Source organism: Sinocyclocheilus anshuiensis, unplaced genomic scaffold (assembly GCF_001515605.1).
Source record: "Sinocyclocheilus anshuiensis isolate Anshui unplaced genomic scaffold, SAMN03320099.WGS_v1.1 scaffold2276, whole genome shotgun sequence".
Taxonomy (NCBI): domain Eukaryota; kingdom Metazoa; phylum Chordata; class Actinopteri; order Cypriniformes; family Cyprinidae; genus Sinocyclocheilus; species Sinocyclocheilus anshuiensis.
In genome coordinates this window covers 88,747-101,377 of record NW_015542580.1, presented here as the reverse complement: position 1 = coordinate 101,377, position 12,631 = coordinate 88,747, and the positions used below count along the sequence as shown (strand labels likewise).

Sequence of the window (12,631 nt, the reverse complement as noted above, 5' to 3'; positions counted from 1 at the left end):
ACACACACACACACACACACACACACACACACACACACTTAAGTAAATCTGAATGGGGGCATTTCATAGACATGTTGTTTTTATTTTAGTTCACAAGTTTGACCCCAGAATCTGGTTAAATAGACACAGACTCAGAGTTGATTAGAGCTGTGAGAGTCTCTGTGCTCCTGAAACAATGCTTACATTGATGACGGAGGTGTTGCACAACAGTCAGTGAACAGCCAGCGCTCCTTGTTCAAAACTCACAAGAGGAAACATCAGCGTTGGCTCTAGAATGAAACTGAACTAAAGCTTTTAAAGTCTCGATGTTTCATCTGACGCCAACAACCACCTTCGTATATAGAAATAAAGGTTTCAAAAGGCTGTTTTGGCAGCAGTGCTGAACCATTTTTGCACTACAGAAATTAGTATTTCTGTCTTGTTTTCCAGTACAAATATCCAAACATTCTTAAATCAAGATACATTTACTAAAGAAGCTAAACGATTTAAGATATTAAGTCTTGTGTTCTGAGAAAAATATCAAAATGAAGTGAGTTTGTGCTTAAAACAAGAACAAATATCTGCCAGTGAGGTCAGAAAAATAATCGTGTTTTCCCTTTGGATTTTTCTGAACCCATTGGCAGGTATGTTTGTTTTTATAAAGCATAAATGCACTTTCTAAGTCATTTTGTTTCTCAAGTAAATGTATCTTGACCCTTTGGTGCTCATCTTGTGGTGGTCAAAAATGACCTTTTTTTACTTTAATGAGGTGAACGTACTATATTTTAGTTTTAATTTAATATTTTGTATTTTTACAGGACTTTATGGTATTAAATTATATTTATGCAGTAGTTATAATCCTTTATTTTTTTACCTGCACTTTTTGAGCATAGATCTGAAAATTAAATTTTCATCTTAAATGCTCTGGAGAACAAAAAAAGTTTTTTATTTTATTTTATTTTTTTAGATTGAATACTTTTTAAAGAAGACACTCGGCAGATCATTGCTGCAGTGAAAAACATAAAATGTGCATAAAAAAAATTAATTAAAAAAAAGAAAAATGCACAAAAATACTATTTTAAAATTTTATGTGAAAAAAAATTTTCATTTTCCAAAAAAAAAATGTTTTACTCTACTTCAGGAAAATCAAAGGAATTGATCTAAACAAGTTGTGTTCCAAATTTGAGGTTGATATCACAAAAAATAAGATTTTGTTTGCGCGCAGTACCAAACGTTTCCACTAGATAATATTCGCTTCTCACTCATTTCCAGTGCAGTCACTTTTCACCACGAGGAGTGTAAGTGTGATTATTGTTTTAGGACCAATTAACCTTTTCGAATGTCCATGATTTTTTTGTGTTTGCGTGGCAAGTGCCAAAACCTTTAATAAGTTTCATACTGTTCTGATGAATAAAAAAATGATAAAAAACCACAGTGTAAACTTTTTAACTTAAAAATGACCGAAGAGCACCAGAGGCTCAAGAATGTTTGAATATTTGCACTGGAAAAGAGGACAAAAATACTAATTAAGAATAATTTGGTTCCTCAAAGAACCTTCCAGTGATCAATTCTTAAAAGAACTTTTTTTTTTTTTTAAGCGTGAAGAACATTTTAATAATCTAAAGAACCTTTTTACACTGTAAAGAACCTTGGCAAGGTTCCATGGATGTTAAAGGTTCATTCTCTCAATGGGAATTATTTTTAAGAGTGTAGAGACACATTTATTCTCGTTTAAGATCCTGTTTTAATCTGAAACACGTGAGATAGTGTTGGCTTTAACGTGAGCAGCATGTCAACATTACAAAGGTCACATAAAACAGCCACAGTGGCCTGAAGCGCTGGGTTGACCATCTCACATTCCTGTCAGGAGACGTTTTCCAGACGTTTCTCAAGCTGCTCAGGAAAAGAGAGAATATTCCCCTAATAAACGGCAGTGTTTCGCAAGCTGCTGCAGATAATAGATGACAAATGCTAATATTCCAGCACAGTTTTACTGCTGTAGCTGAAATAAGACTCGATGGAAGAAAACAGCTGAGGTTTGAGCGCAAAGGGATCCGGAAATCTTAAAACACATTGAAAAACTGGAAACGGACACAGTTTTAGGATCAAATCATGCTGGAGAACATGATCACTGGGTTTAGTTCACGTAGCTGCTGCTATCAAAGCACACACATACTGAGGAACATGCATTTTTCAATTGAACTTTTCAAACGTTTACCAGTTGTTACGCTGATTGTATATTTTATAGTGACAAAAATATATTTAATGCTAAAAATGCAAAACAGAATAAATGTATCATGTATATGTAAATGTATGCATTTGAGCTACAATGATGTGTGTTAATGTTGTCGTTAATTAAACTTTTCAAACTTCAAAACGTAACTTTTACCTGTTGTTAAGCTGATTATATGTTTTGTGCTAAAAGTGCAAAACAGAAGTTAATGTACAGTTTGAGCTACAATGATGTGCATTACTGAAACACTCTCATCACTAATGACAATTAAACTTTAAAACGTTTTAACTTTTTCCAGTTGTTGCTTATGATATATTTTGCAGTGAAAAACTGAGATATTTAATTAGATAAATGTACAATTTAAGCTACAATGACTTGTCTTTATTTTGCCGTTAGTGATGAAGGTCTCTCAGTTCAATTTTTCGAACTTCAAAACTTTAACTTTAATCAATCGTTATGCTGATTATATATTTTATATAAATAGAATACATTTACAGTGACAAATTGTGTATTATAAACCGGAGAGTTCCGGTGCTTGATTCTGATTGGCTGAGCTGCGTTCGAAGCTGTTGTAAATTACAAAGTAACATACACCTTTGTTTACTTCTGTGTGTTGCTTGGCAACCACTTTGTAGCAACCACAACTGTTTCTGAGGAACTACATTGTTTGGTGGAAGAATACTGTTTTTATTAATATCATTACACTTTATTTGCTGTTTTATTTTGTGAAACCTTACTACGTATATGGAATAACCGTTTTATAAACGCAATAATCCCCGTAAAGCCGTGGTTTACAGTGAATTTATAACAGCTCCGCTTCGCGTCGTACCTAACAACGCCCCTTAGCTGTTATAAATTCACTGTAAACCATGGCTTCACGGGGCTTATTGCTTTATTTATCAATGGTAAAATTGCAAAACAGAAGTAAATGCACAATTTGAGCTGTGTTAATGAGAGGCCTTCATCATTGTTGGGGATTACAAGTAACGCGAGTTACGTAATCAGATTACTTTTTCAAGTAACTAGTAAAGTATCGCATTACTTTTAAATTTACAATGAAATATCCGAGTTACTTTTTCAAACAAGTTACTTTGTTTTCCCATTTATTCACTCACTCACACAGAGAAATCTGAGAAAACAGAGGCACTTTCTTCAGCATGAGGATTATTCATTTCACTTTTGGTGTGAAAGGGCCCTTACAGTCGCCAAAAAATACAGTAGTCAACATTTGAAGTGGATCAAAAAAGTTGTCCTAAGACAAGAGCGGGTGTTGTTTTGGTTTTAGGACAACTTTGATGAAAGGTTTTGATCCACTTCAAACGTTGACTGACTACTGTATAACTTTTGGGTTTTTTGTTATTAACAAACAAATAATCAAGCCCAGCCCAGCTGACAAAAAGTAACGTGAAAGTAACGTAACGCATTACTTTCCATAAAAAGTAACTGTAAAAGTAACTTTTTCATGGAGTAATGCAATATCTTAGTGCATTACTTCTAAAAAATAACTTTCCCCAACACTGTTCATCACTAACGACAACAATTAAACTTTCAAACGTCAAGACATTTTAACTTTTACTAATCATTATGCTGACTATATATTTTCTAGTGGAAACAAAAAGGTGTTTAATGCTTAAAATGCTAAAGAGAGGCCAATTTGAGTTACAATGATGTGTTAATGTTGTCGTCTTCCAATTGAACTTTTTCAACTTCTTCAGCTGATTATATATTTTTGATGGTAAATGGTATTTAATGCTTAAAATTATGCGACAGTGGTGTGTGTTAATGTCGTCATTCTCTCTGTCTCTCTCTCAGAGGAGAACAACAGATGAATGTTATTTTCTGGAGCGCCTGGAGTCGAATAACTACAACACGTACCGATCCCGGAAGTATCCCGACTGGTACGTGGCTCTGAAGAGAACAGGCCAGTATAAAGCGGGTTCGAAGACCAGCCCGGGCCAGAAGGCCATTCTGTTTCTGCCCATGTCAGCCAAGTGCTGATGGAGAGATGCGGTCAAACACAGAGCGAGACGACAGACCCCTGACGCAGACGCGCTTCTAACCGACGATTAGCTCATCCGGATAAGTGATGGAGGGAAAAAACACTTCCCTTCAGCATTTCTATCTAGGAACGCTTCCCAAACAGATGTTCTTGGAGAGCATTACAGGTTTATTTGTTCGTGTTCGGTCACCCTGGAAATATCAGCAATATCCGCAGAAGAGAGACTCGGCGCTTTCGTCAATTCTGGCCCCAAATCCCACCGATATGATCTCAGATCCAACTTTCCGAAATACTCTCTTATTCCACTCGATTCCCTCGGGTTGGTTCGGAGAGTTCACTGATCTGCACTATACGCTCGTGAATTCGTGACTGCATTTCTCGCAGGAGTGTTTTTAGTACGGCTACAAAATGTGAGTTTACTTTAATGCTGCTCCTTTATGCAAAAGGCTCGCAAGTATTTCTATACTGTATTTTAGAGAAAGAAAGGGTTTTGCAAACACAAAGTTTCACTTTGATGAAGTACATCATGAATGTCAAAAACTTTATTCTCTTTTTTATGTATATATATATATATATATATATATCATCTTGGCTAAAAACATAGTTTCTATTTAGTTACATTGTTGCTGTGAGTAACAGTAAGATTAACAGTAACAGTTTATCTTTTTGTTGAGGTAACTGAGAAATCAGATGATTAAAAACTTGATTAAAAACTCTAAAACCTCCAGGCAGATTAGGCGAGGTAACGTATTATAGAGTTCAGAAACTAAAACTGGTCCATCTGCAGCACGCTCTTGAAAATAAAGGCTCTTCAGAGGAACAAAGAAACTTGATCAAGAACCGTTTTGCCATTTAATCAGCTTTTAAAAACACTCCATTCGTTATAGCACTAAGAGATACAAAATTCTGGTGTGAATCTCATGAAGAAATTATGTGTAAAATAAAGAAAATTAAGTATTTTTAGAGCCAGGATTTTCTTCTTGGTGCCATTACTGAGAAATCTATTACAAACTCTACAAATACTGGTAACACTTTATTTTAAGGTGTCCTTGTTACAGTGTAATTATACATTTAAGTGCTGAGTAATCTTAATTAGCTACATGTACTTACTATATGGTTAGGGTTACTTGCATGTAATTATGCATAATTACATGCAAGTAACCCTAACCATATAGTAAGTACATGTAGCTAATTAAGATTACTCAGCACTTAAATGTATAATTACACTGTAACAAGGACACCTTAAAATAAAGTGTAACCCAAATACTCTCTTGATATTTATTTCACAAAAGTACTTTATAATATAAATAATACTGTATGTAATTGTTTTTTATTATATAAGGTATTTTTGCACGGCAGAGTTATTAACTGAGAAATGTAAAAATAGGCTTCATTTTCATTATTCAAAACATTTAGACTTTGGTGTAAAATAAGACCCAAATATTTCTAAGATATGAAACAGTCTTCATGAAATCCAAACCGTTTTCAGTTGTTTATTTTTAAGAGTGCACTGCAAAAAATTGTTGTTTTTGTCTTATTTCCAAGTACAAATATCTATTTTATTTAATTTTTTAAAATCGGGACACATTTACTGGAGATGCAAAATGACTTAAAGATATAAAGTTTTGTTTTCTGAAAAATGTCAAAATTAAGTGAGTTCATGCTTAAAAAAATATATGCAAATATTGTTTTCCTTTTGAAATATGTTTATTTTTCTGATGCCATTGGCAGATATTTGTTCTTGTTTTACGCATAAACTCACTTTAATTTGATACATTTTTTTAGAAAACAAGTCATTTTTTTCTCCAGTAAATGTATCTTGATTTAGGAAGGTTTAGATATTTGTACTAGAAAACAAAACACATGATTTAGTGCAGTGTAGTGCTGCTCTATAACGTCTCTACACCTCTGGCAGTCGTCTGTGGTACAGCTGATAGAACGAGCCGCAATATACGGCCGGCAGCTGCTTCATTGTGAGGTCGATGTTGTGGAAACCGTTGTTCAGTCCGTACAGCAGAAGTGTGGCGATGCGGCTCGTGATCGGCGTGGTCTCGCTGGTCTCGGCGAGTTCAGACAGATCGAGCCATTCGCAGCACAGACACTCTTGAGTGCAGAGGTTGATATGGTGGGAGAGCGGGCTGAGTCTGCAGATCAGGTACATGTCGGACATCCCGAACGCTCCCGGGAGCTTGTGCTGCTGACGGATACTGAGGAGAGATCGGAACTGGGATCGGACTCCGGTTTCTTCAAAAACCTCCCGGATGGCCGTCTCGTCTGAAATACAGCATCCAGTTAGAATAGAGAAACTCTATTCAGTCTTAAAGACATTCTAGCATCTGAGCTGCTGGTAAATGTGACCCTGGAGCACAAAACCAGTCATAAGGGTCAATTTTTCAAAATTCAGATTTATGCATCATCTGAATAAATAAGCTTTCCATTGATGTATGGTTTGTTAGGATAGGACAATATTTGGTCGAGATACAACTATTTGAAAATCTGGAATCTGAGGGTGCAAAAAAATCATCTTTAAATTTGTCCAAATGAAGTTCTTAGCAATGCATGTTACTAATCAAAAATTATGTTTTGATATATTTACGGTAGGAGATTTACTAAATATCTTCAAGGAACATGATCTTTACTTAATATCTTAATGATTTTTGGCATAAAAGAAAAATCTATCATTTTGACCCATACAATGTATTGTTGGCTATTGCTACAAATATACCCCAGCGACTTAACACTGCTTTTGTGCTCCAGGGTCACAAATGCTGTCAAAACTTCACAGCATCAGGAACTTACTTGGTTTAAATTCACATTAGACTTTAAAGCAACAGTTCACCCAAAAATGAAAATTAGCTGAAAATGTGCTCACTCTCAGGTCATCCGAGATCAGGATGAGTTTGTTTCTTCATCAGATTTGGAGAAATGTAGCATTGCATCAGTGTCTCAGCAATGGATGCTCTGCAGTGAATGGGTGCCGTCAGAATGAGAGTCCAAACAGCTGATAAAAACATCACAATAATCCACAAGTAATCCACAGCACTCCAGTCCATCAGTGAACATCTGGAGAAGACAAAAACTGAAACACATCCATCATTAAGATGTTTTTAACTAAAATATGAGTCCATAATCCATAATCATACTTCCTCCAGTGAAAAAGTGATCTGGTCTGAATCAGGAGAGAAATCTGCACAGATCAAATATTTTAGCCGGAAGCAACGGTTTGCAGTTAAAAGCGTCTTAATGCTGGATTTGTTTCAGCTTTTGTCTTCTCCAGATGTTAACTGATGGACTGGAGTGCTGTGGATTACTTGTGGATTACTGGATTGCCGATTACTGACGGCACCCATTCACTTCAGTGAGACACTGATGCAATGCTACATTTCTACAAATCTGATGAAGAAACAAACTCATCTTGGATCTGAGTACATTTTTATCTAATTTTACTTTTCGGGTGAACTATTCTTTTAAATATTTTCACACAATCAGTTTGACTAATAACTTTGTTTATTGTATCTTAAATGAGATTTAGAGAAACGTAGAGTAGGATAAAACTTCACAAAAAGTCCTGAATGAAATCTTTTGTTGTACACTTGTGAACACAATGTAACTTACTGAACTTTTATACAAAACATAATTTTTTCAGAAAGAGCATTGTGACTTATATAAGGATGTAATCGATGTTTGTCATTTAGTAAGTCAATGCAAATCTAGTTTATATACAAGTCGACAATAAATAGTGTTTTATTTGTATTAAAGAAGGGTATTTTTGTAACTGAATGTTCTGAGGGTCTCAAATCTTAGATGATGTTCTTATAAATGCACTTTTGGAGTAGCTTTACTTTGTGTAGAAGAACATTCTGTTGTGCTTAAATTAGTTTTGATTCAATTTAACATCAGTTCTGGATCTGAATCCGAATCTTACCGATGTTTTCTCCAAGATCTGACAGACCACCGGGAAACTTCCAAGCATTCTTCGTCTGAGAAGGAAAGAAAGTCATGTTTAACACGTGCATGTTATTTTAGCTGTACACTTAGAAATATATTTTTATGAAAATTAGTCATTTTATCTTTCTGCTATTTTATCGTTTTTGTTCCACGTTCACAGATGATCTAAATATTATTTATATCTATCAGTACAATATCAGATATTTTCATAAACATGTTCTCTTATAGGTTTTAGATTTGAGATGTGGCTACTAAGGTCCATTACACAGTATTTCCATATTGAGTTTTAAAAGAATATAGAAACGGCTGCTAGTTATAAATGAAACTTTGATTCTTACTTGAGTGGTTTTTGGTCAATTAAAAAAAAACACAATGTAATGCAACAGCTTTAAAGGTTTGTGATGTGAGAATCTTTCTGTACTATCAATAAAAATCAATATTTTTGTGGGCAATTATGTTTGAAAGTATTTGAATTCTATCATTAATATGAAGTATTTCACACAAGTAGCTGCATTGCAAATGAAAAACAAATTGAAAAACAATGAAAATATTTTATGCATGTAATTAACTGTTTTCTAAACACTAAATTAATAGCTCATCATAGCTTGCATATAAATAGATTTGCTTTTTAAAAATAAATTAGCAGTAGAAGAACTAAAGGTAAACAGGACGTGTTAAAGTGATTTGTAGTTCTTGTAGACTTTCATGTTCCTCTTGTTAACTCCTGATTGTTATCATCTGTTTCTCGTTAGTCTCTTAGCCTGTGTGTCTTTAAGCCCTTGTGTTTTCACCGTTCTTTGTCAGAGTTTGTCTATTGTTGGTGCGCTCAGCTTTATTCTTCACGGATGTTCTTGGTTCCTGGGTTTAAGCTCTTTATGATTTTGTTGTTTTGATAAACTTCATCTGCATTTGGATCCGATTCTCCCTCGACTCGAAATGCAGCATTGCATCAGTGTCTCAGCAATGGATGCTCTGCAGTGAATGGGTGCCGTCAGAACGAGCGCTGATAAAAACATCAGGATTTGTTTCAGCTTTTGTCTTCTCCAGATGTTCACTGATGGACTGGAGTGCTGTGGATTACTTGTGCTGATGTTTTTATAAGCTCTCGTTCTGACTGCACCCATTCACTTTAGTGAGACACTGATGCAATGCTACATTCCTCCAAATCTGATGAAGAAACAAACTCATCCTAATCTTGGATGGCCCGAGGGTGAGCTAATTTTTATTTTTGGGTGAACTGTTCCTTTAAATTATAATTTCTCCTAATAGCGCCGTTTACATTTTTGTGCTTATTATTAGAGAATTAGTTGGTAGCTTAAGAACGTTGAGATTGGTTCACATGAGTTGCTGCCCAAATCAGTCAGGATGCTGTCTATGTAGACAGTGAGGCAGCTCACTAGGGTTTGGGACGGAGCCGGTGAGTTCATCTCATTGCATCAGAGCACATAGCGATGTGTCATTGTTTTTCCACTGGTGAAAGATGAAATGCTTTGCAGGGGTTTTAATCATTTCGAAACTAGAGAAACATCCCCATGTCAACTGAATTTTATTAACACATTTGGTGCGCCCAGATGCAATCTGCTCCATGAAGATAAATAACTCGATGACCTCTGATACTCCCAGAGATATTTTAAACCTGAACACTCAGGCCATTTTACCAGTAAATGACGACTGAAACGGGCCGTGACGCAAGATAAAAGCGGAGGAAAGATGTTGGCGGGTGGATAAAACAATCCTTTGAGTTTCCATTCCAGAGCAGAGAGCCGCCTGCCACGTGCGCTGCCCCGAGCACAACCCAGCTGTTTATTTAACTGGGAAACGCTCGAGGGTTGACGTTTAACAAGGTTACACACAGAATTCATTATCGCTCGAAGAGCCGTTCAATCGCAGTCTCAGTTCAGATTTACAGGATTTAGAAATGTCTGTCATCATTTACTTTAAACGTCTGTTGTTATGACCCTCTTTTATATTCTTTCGTCCATGAAACAGAAAATGAGAGGTTTAGCAGAATGTTCATGCTGCTCTTTTTTATATATATATATATATATATATATATGCACCACATTATATATAATGTGCTTCGATGTCAGAACGGTGAGTTTTGCAGGTGTGTAAATGATGACAGAATGATGGTTTTTGGGTGGACTGTCCCTTTAACACACGGAGTTGAACGGGAGTTAGTAAATGGCACACTTACAGGGTTCAGTAATGCATGGAAGCACGCTTCCACCACGCAGGACAAAAAAAACATGCTTGGGTAAGTATTATTATGAAATTAAAAGTTGTAATTAGACTTCAAAAGTCACAATTATAACAAACCAAGTTGAAATTATGACATTATGCTTTTTTATCGCATAATTTTGAATGTCAATTTCGATTTAGTATGTCATAATTTAGACTTTCTAATCTCATAATTATGATTTAGTATGTCATAATTGTTACTTTATCTCATAATTGAATAATTATGATATAGTATGTCAGTTTCACTGTCATTTTCAACTTTTTATCTCATAATTGACAATTTTGACTGTTTCGACTTAGTATGTCATAATTTCGATTTATCTCATAATTGACTTTTTTATGCCAGAATTTTGACTTTATCTCATAATTATGATTCAGTATGTCATAATAGTGACTTTTTATCTCATAATTCTGACTTTATTTCATAACTATGCCATATATATGCCACTTTTTGCCATAATGTGGACTTTTTAACTCATAATTATAACTTTGTCATAACATTTAAATTCATGATTTCAACTTTTCACCGAAACATGATTTTTTTTATTTTTCTTATATGGCTGAAATGGGCAAATGCGCTCTCTTTACTCCAGATGACCATCAGCAGCAGAGGAAGGTCAGCGGACCGAGGCCCGCAGGTACAACAGTGTGGCTTTGACTGCATGTTTGTCTACATGCCGCCCAAAATTAGAGGGATGAAACTGTTTACCTGAAACAAAAATAATTTGGGGTTTTTAAGCAGCACAGAGCCTTATATTAGACACATCAGAGACGGCAGATTGATTCTGTACCTTATTTCTGTCCTGAACAACAAGTACTTTGCCGTTGGATTCGTCCACAACAGCACCTTTAAACAAGACACCAATAATTCATGATTATACAGAATCAATGAGAAAAAGAACAGACGTGAATAACTGAGAGGGAATGTCTGTGTAGTAGGACTGTGTGTGTGTGTGTGTGTGTGTGTGTGTGTGTGTGTGTGTGTGTGTGGTTTTATATTATCCACTCCAGAATTCAACTTCCCCCTCCTGTGGTCTCACACACACACACACACACACACACATTCATGAGCCACTTCAAACCACTGATACAGACCAGCTGTTAACTTTATTAAACCCTGATAAAAGCTAATATTCAAAGCGTTATATATCAGTGCGTCTCAAATCTGATCCTCAGGATCTTTTGAGGAGCGTTTGTTTCCAGAAGCTTTACTTTCACTGTTCCTCAGCGGAGGAATGATCTTCACAAGCCTCCAGAACATCTCACATCTTCTGAGGAGCCTTTATTTCTTCATCTCTCAATCACTGCATTATATGTTTGGAGCATTTCAATCTCATCTTACTGAGACAGATTACTGCAGATATAGAGCGACCACTGATATTTAGATCATTTTTATGTCAGTATCTCTGCTCTACTGTTATAAAGATCGCAGCAGAACTTAATCATATAAATACCAGCATCTGCAATAAAACTGAGTTGTTTTTCCTCCATATTCTCACTCTATCAGACTATATCAGCCATAAAAGCCTGATGGATCAAATATGATACTCTACAAAAAACTTTAAGCTGTTATTACTGTGAAAATTTTCCCATAAATGTTTAACAATTACCCCACCTACGGTCTAAATAAAAACACACAGAGGATGTTGGTTTGGAAGTCGTACAGAAAGGAAATGCGGTCGGATTATTCACTGCTAGAATATTCCAGACGCGGGATTTCAGTTTCACGGAATTCGGCTTTAATCAAACACAAGCACGCGTCGCGCAGCGGCTGCCAGACTGAGCTCATGCCGTTGCCCGAGCATCTTTCCGGGCATGTTCAAACATGTCTGTCCGGTGCTCCGGAGGAGCGGCGCCGCCTGCTGGTCAAACAGAGAACCGCGGATTCAGAACAGAACTCATTCTGCGCTCACCAGCGACTCCTACTTGATGTGTGGCGAACGCAGGCAGTCTGTCCTCTCCCGGTCCGAGCCACAGGCTGAGAACGGCCGCGTCTCTCCGAGCGTGATGGAAGCCGAAGCCGAGACGCGCCGCCGCCGCAGACAGTCTGCTGAGAGCGATGGGAACATACAGCCATGCTGCGACCCGTCCGTCTGACCGCCACCGACAGAGAGACACTAACACACACACACACACACACACGGAGAGAGAGATACACGCACGCACACACACACACACACACACACACACACACACACAAAGAAAAACAAGTAGATAGAATAGAAAAAATA

At 36.4% G+C, this 12,631-nt stretch overlaps 2 protein-coding genes across 2 annotated transcripts in view; one reads left to right on the top strand and one right to left on the bottom strand.

Annotated features, from left to right (window-relative positions):
• Positions 1-5,107, top strand: part of fgf2 (fibroblast growth factor 2) — a 14,451-nt gene extending 9,344 nt beyond the window's left edge. Inside the window, exon 3 of the mRNA XM_016494091.1 lies at positions 4,025-5,107. Within this exon, the coding sequence (XP_016349577.1) occupies positions 4,025-4,210 (186 nt within the window). The 3' untranslated portion in view covers positions 4,211-5,107. The remainder of the gene's footprint in view (positions 1-4,024) is intronic.
• Positions 5,108-6,034: 927 nt separating this feature from the next.
• The window catches only part of nudt6 (nudix (nucleoside diphosphate linked moiety X)-type motif 6), a 9,070-nt gene continuing 2,473 nt past the window's right edge, over positions 6,035-12,631 (bottom strand). The window contains exons 3-6 of the mRNA XM_016494086.1: positions 12,314-12,517; positions 11,192-11,247; positions 8,137-8,191; positions 6,035-6,485 (exon numbers count right to left, since the gene is read on the bottom strand). Of these exons, the coding sequence (XP_016349572.1) occupies positions 6,112-6,485; positions 8,137-8,191; positions 11,192-11,247; positions 12,314-12,517 (689 nt within the window). The 3' untranslated portion in view covers positions 6,035-6,111. The remainder of the gene's footprint in view (positions 6,486-8,136; positions 8,192-11,191; positions 11,248-12,313; positions 12,518-12,631) is intronic.